Here is a 20381-nt window from a genome sequence, read left to right on the forward strand (position 1 = left end):
CTTAGAGTTCTGGGAGGTGGTGCAAGCATGTGTGAAGAGAGAGTAGAGTGCTGGACTAAGAACATGGCCTTTTATAACAATGATGGCAGAAGAGCAATGACCTGACATCCAGGAGTCTATTGGTGAGAACATGTTTGATCCAGTGACAAAGAAGGGCTCCCAGACTCTAGTTTATCTCTGTGAGACCGTTTTGTCAACATGCTTTTAACATACTGGTACTGATACGAAGTGGTTCTTTTAATTGCACTTTTTCTCTGTGACACTGCTTTTATAGCTAAACATATTGTTAAATGTTTAGACTGGCTGTTGTTACTATCTTTTAACAATTTACCTCTGCAGTTAAGTGTTCAAATAAATTAAAATGACGCACTATATCAGTCTATTTCTCATTTATTTTTTCCATTGAGTAAATATAAAATAACCTAGCTATTACAGTGAAATTACAACACAGTTGCAAAATGTAAATCAGTAATGAATGTGTAGAATTACGAGAATTTGCTGAAACCATTACTGCCAGTACTTTACTGTAAAATTACAGTTTAGTCATAAACAGGAAACTGTACTTATCTATACAATCTTACCTATACAATCACAGTAAATCGCTGCCAGTACTTTACTGTGAAGTTACAGCACAACTGTAAAATGGAAAACCGGTGGCAAAACTGATAAATTATAGTAAATGACATTTTGCTGCCAGTATTTTACTGTAAATTTACAGGGAGTTTTTTTACAGTGCATCTGCTGTTATAAAAATATAACACGTTACGACCAGCCATTGTGCTTTAGCTGAGCAGAAGTTTTACTAAAACATTGCGTTAGTCAGTCATGAAGAGAGTTTGGTGCTTTAGAGAAAGGAGGCATATAGAAATTTGTTTTGTAGGCCAACCCGGAAGTCAGCACCAAACTCCCCGGGCCATAGTCTTTTGGAAGATCGCAAAAAAAGCTGAAGCTGAAAGATATGTAGCTAAAATCCGCTTTGTCCTCTTAAAACGCAACAGCCTTCGAATGACTCACCACTCACTAACAAACAGCCCACCTAAAATAAAACCACTGCTTGACAGTCTACACTAATGCAGCCCTAGAGTGATACAGAACACAAAAGAAAGCAGAATCTTAATTAAACAACATATGACACCACCAAGCTCTTTATAGAATAATGGTGGAATACTCTGTGAAACGACCAGCTATAAGACAAGTTTGCTATTTATTTTGTAGCTATATTTCGTAGTTAATACAAAATACTGAATGTGTGGGGAGTTAAGAAAGGGAATTGTGTTGCTGTAACTGGTGATATTGTATGTGCAGTCATTATCTCTAGAGAGACTACTGACGTACCAATCTGCCTTTTCTCTACCTGCTTTGAAAGCCCGTTGCATTCTTAATGCAATGCCGACGGATCCCAGACAGTTTCACTCCCTCACTACTCTACAGATCAGTTCGTTACTTACTTTGACTTTGTTCTCGTATACTAGCGAATGGTAACCCCTATTGATGTATTTACATGGTGCCTATGTCAATATAATGTGCCCACTGCGAACGGGCTCAGGAAGTCTTTTGTCATTCTTAAAAAGCATATATAAAAAAACGCTATAAATTAGCAGTAAAAGGACCTTCAAAGAAATGAAAATTGATTGCTGAGATCGCGGGTCTCAAAACAAAATGTCATCATGCAAAATTAAAATAAAATTACTTTTAGTCGTGCGTAACTGTTTACCTTTCGGCGGTGATGTTTTCTGTCATCGAGAAGCTATAACTGGGCGTAAATAACCGGAGCAAAATCCAATGGCTTGTCCATCCCAGCGTGCGCTATGACGCTTAAAAGCGCATCATCACTCCGACAGTTTCCATCTCTCTCTCTCTCTCTCTCTCTCTCTCTCTCTCTCTCTCTCTCTCTCTCTCTCTCTCTCTCGTGCCTGCGCATTGTTCATTGACAGTGTCTGCTGAACAGAGTGCAAGTGTCACCGGGCGGCTTCTAATAGCCCGGAAAACTTGTTGAAACTCACATTTTCGGAACAGCGGAGGCAAACGTAACACGATGTGCAAGTTATTTACAAGCAAGAACTAACTGTTACTCATTTTAAAGACTTTCAAAGACTCCGTATGTCGCTCCGTGGAGGAACAGGCGAACAAGGAGGCGTGCGCGTTCGTTTTTACCTGGGAACAGGTAGTACAATAGCGAAACCGTGTATACAAAAGGTAAGAGACACTGTTGATGATGTTTCATTTGTTCTGCTTTTAAATCTTACTAATGCAAACTGATGTTGTACATACTGCATTGTGCCTTGTGACAGAAATGCAAGAGAAACTGAATACGCTGTATTTCCTTTACCTTTGCGAGTGCTATTATTTGATACTGCACTTTAGCATATGTTCATCAAAGTCATACAACATACGCAGGCATCAAACATAGGCTACAACGTCTCAGAAAAATGTTAAACTGTATCAGCTGATTTTTTATGTTGTTGTTGTTATATTAGTCTGTAAATTAGTTTGCAAATATTATGATTATTGTTGTGAAATGAGTTAGGACATATTATGATTTACTTCTTGAAGGAAAAAGAAGACTTCCCTCAGGAGAACGTGCAGGCTGTTTTGACTGGAGATCCAGACTATCTGGCGACTCCGTTTATTACAGGCATATCTCAAAATAACCCAGAGTGGCCCATAGCAAAAAAGACTACATGAGCTTTGTGTCAAATGTTTATATGGCGATTTCAAATCAAGATTTTACAGTGGAGATCTGTATAATTTCATTTATGATGGGCTAATTGTATAGTGCATCTGTCAGTTGTTCAGAGTATGCAAAATTATTAACAAAGCATAAAGTCACAGAACTACAGAGATACACATTTGTAGTAAAAAAGACCTTTAAAAAATGGGAAAACCAGAGATAAGTATAAAGACAAATTATTAAGTATTTACTTTGAAGGGAAACTAAAACATTGACACAATTTTTTAAAACAATTCGTTTTTCTTTTATTCTTAGATATAAAATGAATGAAATTCTGGACGTGAACATTACCATTGCGGATGATGATAATTGGAGCTTTCCCAATGGCTCCAGTGAATTGTTCTTACCTCAGAACAACATCACATATGTTGGATATTATCTGCATCAGCCAACAGTAGCAGCGATCTTCATAGTATCATACCTGCTCATATTCCTGGTCTGCATGGTTGGAAATGGAGTGGTGTGCTTCATAGTCTTGAGGAGCAAAAACATGCGCACTGTCACCAACCTCTTCATCCTCAACCTCGCCATCAGTGACCTTCTTGTTGGGATTTTTTGCATGCCAACAACTCTTCTTGACAACATTATTACAGGTCAGTGGCAGAGATGTGCATTTCTTGTGATTCAGAGTTAGCTAAGGTTTTGTTTTAATTCTGTATGCTTGAATATTCAACACACATTTGTGCATCTCCTTAGGGCTACCTTGACCAAAGAAGTAGAGCGCTTCATTTGTCATTTAATAAATGCTATAGTGGTTTCATGTAAATGATGCAATATCACACTGTATATTTTATACAATTGCAGTAGTATCTTCCAAAATGTAAATGTTAGCCTAGCACATCACAAGCACCAGAATACCAAGACCCAGGAAAAACATAACCGTGAAATTACGTGTTATTGTACATGTTTGGAAGCTTTAATTTGCAATTAGCATAACATGTCTGGGTCAAAAATAGGTGTATTAATATTACTGTATGTACTGTAGATTTGATACAAAATCATGCATTTTTTATTAATATTACCTTTATTATCTTTCAAGTAGTTGGCTGAACCACAAGAAACAAGGGGTTGTAAGAAACTCCATTCAGTGTTATACTGTAGGTCATGCATGTTTCCATAGAAACAAAGCCGTTGACAAAATTAGTGCTCACTTTAGTTTAATGGACAGTTAAAAGTCATAGCAGTTGAGCACAATGTAAATTTGTGGTTGCCACCAGTGGACAGGCCAGATTCCAGAGAATAAATCAGACAATTCTCAGTGATACAATGGTACAATGTCACTAAAATGTATATCGAAATTTGTTTTACTTCGGAGCTGTCATGCCCTGTTGTGACCGCTCAAACCATCAGGAACATAGTCTACTGAGGGGGAAATTATACCCAACTTGTCATTAATAAAGATGAGAAAATCGCTAAATATGGCTTTGCTTTCTTTAAAAGATTTAATTGCTATATCAAAAAAGTCAGGGTGCAATCTGGTTTCAAAGCAATCTACAAGCATAAAGAAGATAAGCAAGAAGAAATTCCTCTTAAAAAGTTGTGTTGATACTGAGATCTATGACAAACAGTATTCATTCGGGTTCAAAAATGTTCCAAAAAACACCAAGAAACAAATAAATGCAAATAATAAATTGATTCATAATTAAGACAGCAAAAAAGGTTTACGTATTTGAGATAAAAATGTATCTGCCATACGTGAAACAATACGGTTCAGACTGTTTTACAGCACGGTTAGACTGTTACAAAATAAGACTCTTGGTTTGTAAAGGATGCTTTTTTTTACACCCCCCAGGACCTATTTAGACTGGGATTTGTTCATGTATAGAATATGAACAATACTTCACACTCATGTTGAATCATAGGCCTCATGCCCATTCAAACAGACAAAGCATTTGTCACCCATTTTCATTTAGAGGATTTTTGCATTGGTAAATCTTCACATTGTTTCTTTTAGCAGCATTACACGTTTATTTAAACCGGGAATAAACAGAAAGCGAGCGAAAAATGTTGCTTTATTATGAATGAACTCCTGTTATAGTAAAGTGCCCGCGTGCATCAAGGCTGTTACGCCAATCACTCATTTAAATTTCTGATTGGTCATTATATTTGTGCGCTGTTTATGATTGGTTGTAATGCTCAGCGCAACTTATGAAAATATCTAAAGTACCGTGATGGGACGTGAATGTATGAATGCTGTAACGGACACGTTCACTCATCTTCAAATTTTATTAGCATTATCTATTAATGGAATAAAGCAGTACAAGTTGCCCCTTACTTCTCAGCGTGAGAAATACAAGGTGTGGTGTAAGAGCGTGTTAACAGGCTGAAATGCGTGTGTCTCACGGTGAATTCGTGAGACTTGAGAGCCCTGCAAGACGGTCAGGAAAAAAGCTCTTTAAAATAATGATTCATGTTAGTCACCCAAGGCCTGGAGGAAGTGCAAGTGTGTCTCTTGTTTTGTCACTATAAAACAACACACAAATCCGTTCTGGACACTACACACGCACACATTCCCCAACCCCGCAGCCAATTCACCTACTCCAACCATACACAAAATTCATCAAATCCCAGCAGATGGTAACTGTAGAAACTGTATTGCCAAGGCAAATATGAGGGATGGGCCATAGATCCGCACATTGATTGCACTAGAAATATTGCATTAAGTAAGACTAAGTCTTTAAGTGGTTTAAGTTTTTCTTCAATGCTGCTGGTTATAACTTCTTAAAGTCAGTTACATAAAGGGGAAGATTGGTCTAATTGCTAGTGAGTGAGACTAGTTGTTAAGACACAATCTTTTGTGTTAGGATCTCACAGGAATCCATAACTATTGTATGAAGTGGTTTATTCGTATGAATTTGTACATTACGTAAGATTACCTTAACATTAATAACCCTAACCACACTGGCACAAAAGCAAATAACAAAATACATAAATACACTCATAAGAATTTCATTCTAATTCTAATTTGGACAGAAGGACATTGATGATTTGCTATGATTATTTGCTAAATTACATTATTTGACTATTTTTATTACAAAGAGTAATGATACGAGAGGACCATTTTATGGTTTTGAATATGTCAGTGTGTGACAAATTTGTTTTGCTGCCAATAAAGGGATTCTGCTTTCTGATATAAGACTGGATTTGATTCTGAATCATAAGAACATGTACCAAAATATTAAACTACGTATACACAACGATGAACTCCATGGCTCAATGAAGGTGTGTAAGATGCATGAAGTGATGTAATTCGGCGTCTCTGGTAAATGCCATAAAAAGTTCAGTGCATACATAATGAGATACATTAATGTCTATTAAATATGGCCATGAAAAGTGTGTTTAAAACACATTCATCTGGTTTATGTGTATATCTACACTGTAAAACCATCAGTAAGGAAACTGTAATTTTCCAGCAGTGACATGGGGCTCCAGAAAATTTTACAGCCATCTTGTAAATTTGTGTATTTTTAGAAATACAGTAAAAAATATAAGTGAAAAATCTGTCAAATAAAACGGTATTTTAAAGTGTTATTCTATTTGTCTGTATTGTTCTATCAAGATCATGAATATATGTATTATACGACCTCTCTTTTCAACGCAGGCTGGCCATTTGGAAACATGGTCTGCAAAATGAGTGGTATGGTCCAGGGCATATCCGTCTCAGCCTCTGTTTTCACCTTGGTTGCCATAGCAGTTGACAGGTAATGTTATGTTAATATCAGCTGGTACCTCAGCTTAAGGTATCCTGTCAGAAGATCCTATGACAACGAATGAAGGTTGCTGCAACATCCTAAAATAACAAAATCACATTTGTTCATGAACATTTATTTACATTTGTTATATATATATATATATATATATATATATATATATATATATATATATATATATATAATATATATATTTTTTTACAAACGTTAATAGTTTGTAAACGTCTGTAAATCAAGTGTAAAATAATTTTATCGAAGTTTTTCGGTAATTGCATTCTGTTCAATACCACCATTGTTTGAATGGTTTTACAAGTGATTTAAGTTTTTCGAATACACTTTCGGAGGCTTTTCTCTAATTGTATTTACATTTACACAAAGAATTAAAAGAAAAAGAACCCGTCACCGTGCATTTTTTAAATTTATGTTTGTTTATATATTCAAATTAGGGCTGTCAATGGAAAAACATTTTTATGCACGATTAATCGCACTTTTTTCATGTGATTAACTGCAACTAATCACTCGTATAGTAAAATAAAATTTCAACATTATTTTGTTTAACATGTTTATTTAGTGGGTTCAATTGATTAAAAAAAATTGACAAGCTAATCCAACACAACATTTATGCTTTTAAATATACTTTTTGATTAGAATAATTTCACATTTCATCTCAAAATTTATGAAATAACACATTTCTTTAACAGCATCATTTTATGAATGAATGCTAACATTGTAATATTGTTGCCTTTGCAATTGATGTTGTTATTAGATATTATAATGGGTTTGATTAGTAGAAAAAAATTATATTAGTGTTCATGTCTAACAGGTAGGAAATATAAAGAAAATAAAGTTCTCAAACACATTCTATTTGTATTTCTTTTCTGCTAAATACATGAACTAAAGAAGAATCCTCATTAAAGCTACAAAATCACTTTGATTTCTTCTTTTCTTTTGTTCTTTGAATTTGCATTAGAGACAGGAGTCACAGCAGCACGTTTAAGAACATGGCCCCTTTAAGAGTTGCCGCTCTAAGCAGGTCTAATGCGCTTCCTATTTTCACTTCTCTTTGCGTTCAATTAAGACTTTGTTTAACTCATTGAAGACGAGAAAATTCATTTTGTCTAGAAAATTCTAGACAAAATGTGCTTTCTGTCATAATCCTGTGTGTTTTTGTTTATTCAAGCATGAAAGAGAAGTTAATACAAGTGTGCTGTCTGATAGATTCTGACGCAGCCTTTGGCCTATGTGTACACCAGACAGTACCGCTGTCCTGTTGCGTTGAGCCGTTTTCCACAGCCAGAAGCTGTCAATCTATACTGGACGTGTCAATACAACCATTTCAAATCGCGTCTAAATAGTTTAAAGGCCTTTTGTGAATAAGAGCATGATTAGCCTATATAATAGACAATGATAACAAATAAACGGATGTTGCGTTATAAGCATAAATATTTTAACGCTAATCTGAAAATCGCCTGCGTTCACGCATTCACGTTGACAGCCCTAATTTTAATATAATTGATTTGTACCTTAAGTTACATTTAGCAGATGCTTTTATCCAAATCGACTTACAAATGAGGTAAACAATGGAAGCAATTGGAACAAGAAAAAGCATGAACGCAGTAAAACTGGTCTCATATAGCCTACAACAGTACACAAAGTTACATTGTATTTTAAGGATAGAAAGTGTAGAAAAGAGATTTAATTATTATTGTTAAATTATTGTTAAAGATGGCTACAGAATCTAAAGAGTGATTATTTCTTTTTTTTGGGATGGCACTACAAGATGTAGTTCATTTGCAGGGTGTAGGGATCTGGCCGATATAAGTCTGTATTAGCGAGTGAAGATATGGGGGTGCCGAACCAGTGGTGGTCTTGTAGGCCAAGAGCAGAGCTTTGAATTTGATGCAAGCGAACTTAAGAGAGGGGTGACGTGTGTCTCTTCGTCATTCATTGAAGACCACTCTCGCCACTGCATTCTGGATCATCCGTAGAGATTTGGTTGTGCAAGCTGGAAGTCCAGCCTGTGGCGCATTGCAAAAGTTCCAGTCTGGAGAGGACAAGAGCTTGGACTAGGACTTGCGTAGCATGCACAGATAGGAAAGAGCTAACATTCATTCTAGATGTTGCACTGGGTGGCTGTGGCCATTTGTGTATGTGATGTATTGTAAATCAGTACCTCTGTTCCTGCTTATTACCACCAGATGGTGAATCAGTGATCTCCCCTTACATTTTTGCACATGGAATCACATTTAATTGTGTTAAGTGATCAGCTGAGGTTTTTAAACCATAAGGCATGTAACAAATTTTGCTTCATTATTATCAAGGGAAAATGATTTAGATAAGATTAATATTGATAAGATCTTAATAAAGATCATCTAAAATATATAAACTGCTCAGTGTTGATTTTGTATCACTCTGAAATTAATATTAGAGGTTGTAGATCAAAATATTGATACTGCTTTATTTGAAATTAGGGTTTAAAGTGCCCCTGTAGTGCACTGAAACTTTATCTTTCATCAAAATAGATTATGTGAAAGTTATTACATATTTTGTCATCAATACCATCTATGGCTTGGACTATACCTGATCCCCTCGATCAACTTTGTTGATGTAATTTGTTCGAGATTTTAACCAGCGCTTTAGAGAAAACGGCAGTTTTATGAATAAAATACTCCGCAATGATGAATTTGCTCGTGGTTTATCTTAAAGCATATTTAAAACACCACACAGACATACAAACAACATTAAAAACTGGATTTTTACCACAGGGGGACTTATTTTTCTGCTGTTACTGTTGTTATTTTGTGTCAATATTTTGCTCTGCATTTGTGTGATTAGAATTGGTGTTTGTTGCTAGGTATGCTGGGCACAGAATATGTGATGATTTTCAGTTGCCTTTTCTTTTTTTTTTGCAGATTTAGATGTATTGTGTATCCCTTCAAGCAAAAACTGACGATATCAACAGCAACCCTTATTATAGTCATCATCTGGGTGCTGGCAGTGTCAATCATGTGCCCGTCTGCTGTCATGCTTCAGGTAACTAAAGAACAAAGCATCCGTGTGTTCCTGGGAGACGGCAACAGAACGAGCCCTTTCTACTGGTGCAGGGAAAACTGGCCCAGCCAGGAGATGAGGAAGATTTACACCACTGTTCTGTTCGCCAATATTTACCTGGCTCCTCTCTCGCTCATTGTGATCATGTATGCAAGGATTGGGATCACTCTGTTTAAAACGGCTATGCCAACAGGAGCAAAACCTGGCCATGATAACCGGCATTCAGTGTCAAAGAAAAAACAAAGAGTCATCAAAATGCTCCTGATTGTGGCCTTGCTCTTCATCCTGTCCTGGTTGCCTCTGTGGACGTTGATGATGCTGACAGATTACGTAAGACTTACCGAACACCAGTACAGGCTTATTAACATCTACATCTACCCTTTCGCTCATTGGCTTGCCTTTTTCAATAGCAGCGTTAACCCAATCATTTACGGGTTCTTCAATGAAAACTTTCGCAGGGGATTTCAGACCATCTTTAAGTTCGGGCTGTGCCCTGTTGGCGGTCAACATCGGACTTATTCTCACAGGATGCAAGGTAATTCTGTGAGGCCGGTTAACCTCCAACCCTCAACGGAGCCCATCTCTTTGAATAGCCTGGAGAACAGCTCAAGGAGAATGAATCATGTCAACGAGCAAGATTTAGTGATGGAAGATTTAGAGAAGGTATCAGAATGCAGTTTGGAAGGAGCTTCTCTTTAAAGAGGTGAACAGTCGTGCAATGACCATTTTTGTTTGCACAATGATTTACACAAAAGCCCCAGTACATCTCACGTACGGAATATTATTTATCAACACTTGTGTGTCATTGTGTCTCGTAAATTGTATGTCTTTTGCTGCTAAGATGAATGTATTTGTTGAGGTGTTTGGATACGGGTCGACACACAGGCAGTTTATCTACTGAAGTTTTAAAATAAACCATAGTTTTTTTGTGAAGAAAATGAAAAAAGAACCACACTTAAAAAAATATATAAACAGAAACTGTAAAATTATTGTAAATAAGTGGCTGATAAGCAACCAGTAAAATAATGTATAGTGAATAATTTATGTTTATCTACTGTATGTTTATCCACAAATACTGTCTACCGATATAAATATAAATGTTTTATAGCGTTTTATTTATATTTATTAATCAATTTAATTTATTATATCAGCAGAAAACTGCCATAATGGGCCTATAGTACATTAATTGTTTCTGGATTTCAAATTGGGATTTTAGGGTTAGTAAAATATACATGAACATTTCCTACCACATTATTTATTACTCCCATAAATAGAAGAATAGAATAGAGTAAAATTTGTTGTAGTGATCTATTCATTATTTTTAACAAGACACTGCTCTATTTTTTCTCAATTATCTTCCATTAACAACAATTCTACAGTTTTGATTTCCACCTCACACTGCCTATAGTTCAGTGTAGGCAGAGAGAGCTGTTGTATGAACTGTTTGACATACAGTATATAGGAAGTTTTGACACATAGGAGTCTGATTCACTCACTTAAATGTCAAATATGTCTTCTCTCTTAAAGACGAGTGTTTTCAATCCCGCTTATAGATTGGATTATTAAAACATGGACTGGTTTAACAAATAAAGCACATTCTCAGAGTCATATGTAAATGCTGTGACGCTCCATGTAAATAGTATAAAATACTTAACAGCAATATTATGAGAGCAAGGGTGTTGTTTAATTGAATATCACCACATTTGTGACACGAGATATTAATATAAAGTAACTAGTAACTCAATGTGACCAGGTATTTTGTCAATTTCAGCCCTGTTAAAGGGATAGTTCATCCAAAAATGAAAGTTCTGTTCTGAATTACTCAATGAAATTCTTTGTTTGGTTGAACACCGTGAAAGATATTTGGAAGAATGTTTGTAGCCAAACAGTTCTTGGACCCGAAAAATGACAATGGTAGTCAGAACTGTTTGCCGGGCTTCAACGGAACAAAAGAAAGAAAGAAAATGTTCCTACTATGGTAGTCAGTGGTGCCCAATTACTGTTTGGTTATACAAGCATTCTTCCAAATATCTTTCTCTGTGTTCATCAGAACAAAGAATTTTTAAATGGGTTGGAAAAACTCGAAGAATTGTTATTTTCGGGTGAACTATCCCAAAATGAAAATTAAAATAGTCCATAAGAAGCCAAAGTAAGATCAACCATTGTGCATTATACTGAAAGCTTGCTTGGAATGCCACAAGTGTGGACAGTGAAGCCAGTGAAGCCATTCGAGTTTGTGAAGCCATTTATTTGTTTTATTATTACCTCTGAGATCTACTTATAAGTTAATTATTTTCTACCCTTTTTAATCCTCTCTCTAAAGTTTAGGGCCTGGTTGCTATACTATATAAAACCAAAAAATGCTTAAAGGAGAAACGATGCTAACTGGGTTTAGGTTTGCAGTCTCTTTACAAAAGCCATTGAGCATTGTTACAGGATTAAGCTCAGAAAAAGACACAAGCATACACGCATGCACGTTTAACACCACTCTTAACTGTAAGGAACTGTTGGGATATTCAGACAAGTTGGTGTTGCGTCACAGCCTGGTAGAGAACAAGGTTTGGTTATCACATATTGTTCCTCTCATTAGTTTTGGTGGATTAGAAATAGGCCTATTATCCTAATACCTCTTTGTGACTGGGCAGGCCAAGTGACTGGGCACTGAATAGGTACTGTTGACAAGCAAGTCGTGATTCATGGCTTAATACAGGATGCATCTTATTTGAAATATTTGTATTAAATCAGTGTTTTAGGACCGGCTCATATTTAGAGTACAGACCTAATCAGTTTGCCCAGGTAAAGTTATATAAATATATTCATTTATATTTACTCTATAAGAATATTTATATACAATTCTTAGATTTTTATTTTGCATTACTTATATTTGGTCATTAATTAAATAATGCATTTTTCGCCCAAATTCACTGTTTATGTCAGCAACCATTTCAAATGGAGAAAATCCATTACAATCATTATTTCTACGTTCCAAAAGCCAGTGTACCCAATACTTGATTGCAAATAAATCTGAAATCTGTTGTCAACAGTAGATTAAAAATAAAGATATTCAGAAGAGCGTGTTGGTGATTGTCAAAGCAGATAAGTAAGTTAGCTCTGACCTCTTCTTGACCGCAGACAGTACATACCCAGTGCAGTCTCAACATGATTAAAGCAGCACAGCTGGCAATGCTTTGTTATGAAGCGATAAATTAGACAAAGTAATGCTAGAACCGACAAAACACAAACAAATACTTTTGATTACAAGGTGAACACTAAATGTCTGTGTTACACATTATCACAGAATTTGCAGAGGACACTTTAAAGAACTTTTTAATTTAGCTGTTTACTGAACATTACACAAAGTACTTACTGTGAACATGTCTCTATAGGTTTTTCTCGTTGCACTTTATTTTACAGTACGTGTACCTATTGTGTATTTATGGTGTTACTACATGGTATAAATTTAGGTTTGGGGTAGGATCAGGGTTATTACCTTGTTATTACCCAGTTAATAATAAAAAAAGTGCTACCATTTTTCTGAACAAAACAATGCTGTAAACTAAGGCTTTGTGAATGTTGTTCAATTAGTGTTTGCTACATGCTAATGTTGACTAAAATTGTGCATTGTTTCAAAAATGTGGTGACTGATTTTATTAACACTTTGTAAGGAGGCATTGAGTTTTTGAACTACCAACAAGGACTGAAGGAAAGTGTGTTCAGGGTATTTTTTAAACACTGAATAGACAGGATGCAAAATAAACAAAAGGTTGTGTTTTGTTTTATCATGTCCTTCAGAGTGATATTTATATTGTGATAACATCGTTCTTGGGTGTATATGAATAAAAAAGTAAATCACAGTTGCTTGTTTTGGTACCTCAAAAGTACTGTGACATTTCTGTATTTATTGTATATTTTTTTCTTTTAACTTGATCATGCATTGCTTCAAAAGTCTTTTTCATGGTGCGTATGTCAAATATTGAAATGTCTTGTATGCTATTTAAGCCGTCCTAATTTTTCGAAAATCACTAATTCCATCAATGATTTTCTTATTCCTGTCACTGTTTTCTTATTCTGAATGAAAAAATTATGCAATTTCATTGCAGAATCCTGATACCTTTCATACGTTTGAAGGTACACAGCATTGCAACGAAAGGCACGATGCATTTCGGATCCAGCTTCCACGTGATTCATCACAGATCTACTCTATTAGTACTGAATTGCTGGCTAGTTGTTTGTAGTAACCAATGGGAGAGCTGAAATCTGTGTATAGTTATGTAATCAGGCATTCCCTGTTCTAAGGCCTGGCTCCAGTGGTGCCTATGGCATCAGCAAATTGGGACCAATCTAAAATTGATTCAGCCTGCTGTGCTTTCAGTGCTCGATGAATGCATAGCACTGTTTGAACATGTGCTCAACCTTCAAACTGTCTTTGAAGCTATGTTCAGAGTAGCATGATAATACAGTGGCATTAGAAAAAACGGGCGAGTATGGTAATGGTGGTGATGGTATATAATCAATCCATCTTGCATTTACTTTTTCATGTGGTGTTATAGTATTGTAAATGTTCTATGGTCACAACTTCAAGTGCCGTTGTCATGATTCACAGTCACTGATCTCATCTGCATGTGCCAATGTTTTCTTCATGTGTAAAATGATGTTGCCCAAATTATGCCTTTTTAAAACAGACATCAACCGTTTTATTGTTCCAACGTTATACAATTTGAGGAAACTGAATAAATTAAAATGAATGTACATATATTGTTATGTTGGTTTTCCGGGACCATTGTCATTTGTCTAAGTCAAGGCTAAGTCAAAGGCTTGTGCGTCTTAGAATGATGTAATAAAAATATCATGTGCTCAGGGTAATAAATCAATGTGAAGGGCTTGAATATAAGTATTCTTCATTTGTCTCTATGTGTATAAACCAGATGAACTATGAATTGGCGAACATTCAAATGTTCTTGTATCTGTAGCTCTGTAGAGCTTAGCTCTTGTAATGTTGGTTCAATTTTCACACAAACAGATAAAAAGCATAACTTTAATCCACAGTAGGTTGCTGTAAATAAAAGCATTTTCCCAAAGAATAAATATGAAATGAGAGATAAAGGTTTATTTTAAGATGTTTTGTTAGTGTGCAGTGTTAGTACAAAAAAATAAGTCTTGGATCATTATTATTTTTATTAATAGTAATATTAACTGACACCTAGTCATAAACTATATCGAAACCACAATGAGTAAGAGTTTTTCAATTCGCAAAAACCGTAAGCAGAGTCCTAATTTCCAACATTTTCCTGAATGTTTGAATCCAGAAAAATAAAAAAAAGTTTTACCAGTGTAACATTTATTGTGTGATGAGGGACTGCTGCAGAAATGTAGTGTTGTAGTGTTTGACTTCATGTGCCACTACATCAAAGTATTGTGAGAGCTATTCGAACGCAATTCTGTCCAGTAGCTCTTGTGATACTTTATCATATGCCAATTAATCTTTGCAGGGCCAAATGCAGTAACACATCTCATGGAAAAAGATGTAATTGAAATGCTAGCACACCACTCTGTTGGCTTACGTTATACCCAAACAGTGACTTCATGTCATGCATGATCATGATTTGTGAGTCTTGACAGATTTATTTCCATCGGCAGTGGAGCTGATGACTCCCTACATTTTGCATGACACCTTATACAAAAAGTTTAAACAGTACACAGAAATTCTACAGATTTTTGTCCTGAGTGTCTCTAGATGTTTGATGCAAATTTAACAAATGGTGCATGTTTTATTAACAAAGTTCGGGAGGAGCACGTGCAAATTATTACGCAGCTGTCCGCCATTAGCTATTATGTCTCCCGTCCCATCAAAGCAAGAGCGTGTTCTATTAAATAGTTAAATTGCCTTAACTCCTTTAACTCTACATTTTACAATATCACAGCATCATGTCAGAGAGTGATCTTTTTACTAAAGATGACTCCCCAGCTGCTTAGTGTTCTCCAGCTACCCAAGCCGCCATCCAAAGCACCAGCGCAGGCAAAGACGCCGCAACCAAGACCGCTTCCAGCATTGCTTCTCGTACCACGAGGCGACGAGGTAACCAAACATCCTCCCTGGGAATGCCGACGTCAAGTAAAAATAGCAGGCCTTCTGCTAGCCTGGAACGCGCCCCAGGCCACGCCAACACATGCCTCTAACCTTCTCCTGGCCTTCTGAGTCAAACACCTTTCCAGGCACTATGCCAGTCCACAGCCGCCTAGGCAGTGCGAGCACAGGTGCACGTCCTCGCAACTCTCAGCTTATCCCTCTATCAATTTCTTCACTGGTCGCTGGCCTGCAGCCCCAGTGCCAAACGCTAGCGTGAGGCTGCCTCTGGACCGTGACTGACGGCGGCCCATACACTTTCCTTTTCTCCTCTCCCCTCTCCTTTTCCCACTTTCCCAGCCTCGGCAGACGCGCCTATCCCTCCACACTCTCTGTCCAGCTCTCGTTCTGCCTTCACTCGTTACTCCGCTACACCCATGACCATAACTCCAAACGTTCCTACCTTGGAACCTCCTCCCATAGCCAGCAGCATCAGGGCCCAGATTCTCACAGGTGCAGATGTAGACCTTTTTTTCCCTCCTGTCTCAGATTCCACGGCCATCCAGCAATTGGCAAATAGATTGCGGCGACTTTTCTGTTACTTTAAAAAACACAGCACAGAATCACTCACGTTTATTCATTCAAGGAATTCACATTCACATTCAACAGGTACACCGAAATAATATGCACTGTGTTCCCACACAGGAGATGAGAGCTCGCACAGTCTTACGGAGTCACTCACTTCTACATGTATCACAAATCATTTTCAGCTTAATTAGCCATCAGGGTCGCCTAGTGGAACCAATGTCCCTACTGGGGGGCCCTAGACACTGAGCTCCACAACAGAGTATTTCTAGGCTGTCAAAACATCTATTGTGCAGTCTGCAGATCTCTCGCTCACTCCACCACAGCATGTCAATCAGTTAACCCTTCCATTCCTCCCTGTCCAGAGCCACAGCAGCTAAAACGCAGTAGCTATGTCCCTCCCACAATGAGCATGCGTCCCACACCACCACCAGTTAGCGTGGTGTGGGACGCCATTCAACCCAACGTCACTCCATCAACAGCATGGTTTGCTTAAGTTTCAATCACAGCAGGTGCACCAGGTGATTTTGTCGTGATTTTTGTGGTGGTGCTCATGTCCGTATTATATGCCCTGTACTCAAGTCTGCAAATAAAAATGCAAAATATTTACTATCAACTTTCTCACATGTATTTTGAATTGTTCCAACACCTGACACTAACTTTACGGGGTTTTTATTGTCCCTCTCACACACGGTTATAATCCCGGTATCTAAAGCCATCCCAGAGCATAATCTGCGAAAATCTCCAGTCTGCTCTTGCCGAACCAGAGACAGTTGACTGTCTAATTAAAAACAAAATCGATGCAAATTTCTTTTGATTTTCTGAATCCCCCTTCCGTATCAGTCCCATAGGTGTAGCCACCAGAACATTTTCTAGTAAAAAATGCTTAATTGACCTCTCATCACCACATTATTCTACATTTCCAAGCATTAACAGCCTAATTCCTCGTGACACATTTTCTCTCCATTATCACAACATGGACCAAGCCATTATCCTGATTGAAGAAGTAAGCCACGGCGCTTGGCTAGCCAAAGCTGATATTACATCTGCTTTTAAAGTAATGCCCATTCACTCAGATTTTTAGCATTTATTCGGCATACGCTGGATTGATATCTCTCCGCAGATTTCTCTGCGCGCCTGACTTTTGGCTGATTCGAGCTATATCCTATGCTCGTCAGAACCTTTCTGTTGGGGAAAGAATGGTCAACCAACAGCATCACAGTTCACTTTGACAACGAAGCAGCTGTGCAATGTATTAATAAATTCCCCCGCTCTAACGCCTTTGATAAGACGACTAATTTGGATGCAGTTTGTGACCAATTTATCTTAATAGCAAAACTGGTTCCCGGGTCCAAAAAACAAATATCTGACTCTCTCTCCCGTTTTGCCTTTCAGAAGTGAAGGGGGCTGCCACCAGAAGCGGACTAACTCCCCACCTCAGTACCTCGCTATTCAGAACTAACCTTCCCCTAACCACCAGCTGAAGCACCTGTTCGACGTCTCCTTCAACCATATCATCCACTCTGTCTCCCCCCGGACCCTACAATCGTGCCGCTTACAGCTCGGTTATGCTTTAAATCTTTCAATCAATCAACAAAATGTATTTCGGTCCTCACACATTATGTTCCAAACAAAGAAAAGTATATACATACATAACAACCGAAAAAGGTTTAGGCTGAAGCCTTTGCTTATTATGCCTACCCTTTATACATTGCCAAATAACGCAATGAGGGACACATTTTTATAATTTTTTTTCTCTGAATTTGGTCCATTCAAAATAAACATACAGTTGCATAAGACAATTTTCAAGATGTCAAGTCAAGTCAAGTCAGCTTTATTTATATAGCGCTTTTTACAATTTTCATTGTTACAAAGCAGCTGTACAAGAAAAAAATGACTATAAGTAAAACATAAAAGGTTATGGAATTCAAAACACAGGTCAAATATCAGACACACAATAAATTCCTATATGCAGTGTTAATTAATTAAGACTACCAAATTCTAGCAGCCCCCCCGGCCAGGCAAAACAGTGCAAAACAGTATGCAAACGGTGGCGAGGAACCCAAAACTCCATTGGAGGAGAAAAAAAACCTCGGAGGGAAACCAGGCCTAACCAGGGGATTCCAGTTCCCCTCTGGCAAAAACTGCTGCCTCTGCACAAGCTCGACAGTGCTTGCACAACAAGGCAAAATAAAAAAAAATTAGATTTAAAATTATCATTAATAATCTAATAGTGGCTGAAGTTTTGTAGGGACGTCACTTCCTTCGTCCAGCATTTGTCAGGTGTAAGATGTAAATACATAATTACAAAAGTACACATATCAGATATAGTTTCAAATAATAAATTATAATAAATAATAATAAAAAATAAAAATTAATTATTCATGTTGAGTTATATAATAATAAATTATATTATAGCTTTATCACATGCTTAAATGAAGTGAAGGTATGGTTTGCGAGTAATTTTCTGCAATTAAATGAGAATAAAACTGAGATTATAGTTTTTGGAAGCAAAAAATCTACGGGAAATCTGTTTGTGAGTGAGGATTTTGCTTCCAGCATAAATGGCCATGTCAGGAACCTGGGTGTCATTTTTGACACAGAACTTTGCTTTGACCGACAAATAAATGCTGTTGTCAAATCATCCTTTTATCAGTTAAGGAAGTTGTCCAAGCTGAAATCTATTCTTTCCAGAAAAGATCTAGAATCTGTTGTTCATGCTTTTATCTCTACGAGGTTGGACTATTGTAATGCCCTATATCTGGGTTTGAATGCATCTCTCATAGCTCGCCTTCAGTATGTTCAAAATGCTGCTGCTAGGCTTCTAACTGGCACTAAGAAGAGGGATCACATTACACCTGTGTTAATTGCTTTACATTGGCTTCCAGTGTTATATAGGCTGGAATATAAGGTCCTGATCATTGTGTATAAGGCCTTACATCAACAGGCTCCTGATTACATCAAAGCTATGTTGAGCCCATACAAAGCTTCTCGCTCTTTGAGAGCAAATGATCATATGTTGTTGTCTGTTCCACGAACACGGTTGAGGAGGAGTGGAGATCGTGCTTTCTCTGTGGCAGCTCCTTTGCTATGGAACGGGCTACCTGTTAGGACTCTGTCCTTCCTGTCTCGAGCTTTCTAGCTCCCTGGGCAGAGTCATGACATTGCCACGTCTTTCGTGTTTCTGTTGTGTTATGTGTGGAGACATGTGGCTTTATGTTGTTACTTAATGGCACGTGTCTTCCTGTTATGTCTCTCAGCCCCACCCTCCTATCTCCTGTAATTTCATTAGGGTTTCATTCCCATCGTCTATTTTGTAATTCACCTCGTTAGGGTTTCATTCCCATCAGCTGTCACCACTCTCCCCATGTAATCACTCCTCGTTAGTGTCTCCCTTTATATGGTCTCAGTTACTCTCTGTTCAGTGTTGGTGCATTGTCTTTATCTTTTGTCTGATGTTGGTGTTTGTATCAACGCTCACGGTAGTATCCCCTGTTTCTCGTCTTGTTGGACTACCCTGTTTCCTGTTTCGGTTTTGTGAAGTGTTTTGTTTCTAGTGTTTGTTTTCTAGTGTGTTTTTGTTCTTGTTTTTCCCCATTGCGGGTGTTTTATTTAATAAAGTTTTTTTGTTAAACCTTCGTCTGCCTGCATCTGGGTTCTGTCCAAAACCATTTCGTGACAGAATGCACCAACCCATAAGAACCCAGCAGGTGGCGATTTTCCCTGCAATGCCTCGCCAGCCTGGTCCCCTCTCCAGCATTCGCCAGGGGAACTTGGACCGGGACGAGTACCTGGACAGGTTCCTGGAAGCCGCAGTGGAGGAGCTCTTCGGGGAGGAAGAGGTGACGGCGGCGTTCAACAGCGGACTGAGGGTCCCCCTATCGCCTGCGGAGATGATGAGGCTGAGACCGCTTGGCTTCGAGGGGGTGCTCCAGTTCGCCATGAGCCGACCGGAGCCCAGTGTCTCCGTCTGTCCGAGGTTGTCTTCTCCGTTGGGCCCCATCCCCGAGGATCACACCCTGGAGCTTGGGGTGGTGACCACCACCGCACCATCAGCCTCGGACCCTGCAACCTCTTCACCACCTACCAGTCTTCAGGGCAAGCGTGGAAGGAGAGAGTCCTGGGGGTCCTCTTCGGAGGCCTCCAACGCGGAGCCAGCCCCGTCCTTCACCTCATTCCTCCAGCCGACTACCAGGAGATTGGCTCGGCAGAAGAGGAAGAGGCAACGGAGGGGGGCACG

General features: G+C 38.0%; 1 protein-coding gene across 2 annotated transcripts; it reads left to right on the forward strand.

Annotated features, from left to right (window-relative positions):
- Positions 1-2992: 2992 nt before the first annotated feature.
- On the forward strand, positions 2993-13896 carry npffr2a (neuropeptide FF receptor 2a; the record flags this gene model as incomplete). 2 transcript variants are annotated; one of them, XM_079451167.1, is made up of 4 exons in its annotated part: positions 2994-3324; positions 6333-6432; positions 9354-10195; positions 13593-13896. In XM_079451167.1, the coding sequence occupies 3 exons, from the start codon at positions 2994-2996 to the stop codon at positions 10189-10191; spliced, it is 1269 nt and encodes a 422-aa protein (XP_079307293.1). In that variant the 3' UTR covers positions 10192-10195; positions 13593-13896. The 2 variants fall into 2 exon arrangements, with proteins under 2 accessions (XP_079307294.1, XP_079307293.1); XM_079451168.1 differs by lacking the exon at positions 13593-13896 and having other exon boundaries at positions 2993-3324; positions 9354-10564.
- Between the last annotated feature and the right edge of the window lie 6485 nt (positions 13897-20381).

The sequence above is a fragment of the Barbatula barbatula genome (genome assembly GCF_947034865.1).
Source record: "Barbatula barbatula genome assembly, chromosome: 2".
Taxonomy (NCBI): Eukaryota; Metazoa; Chordata; class Actinopteri; order Cypriniformes; family Nemacheilidae; genus Barbatula; species Barbatula barbatula.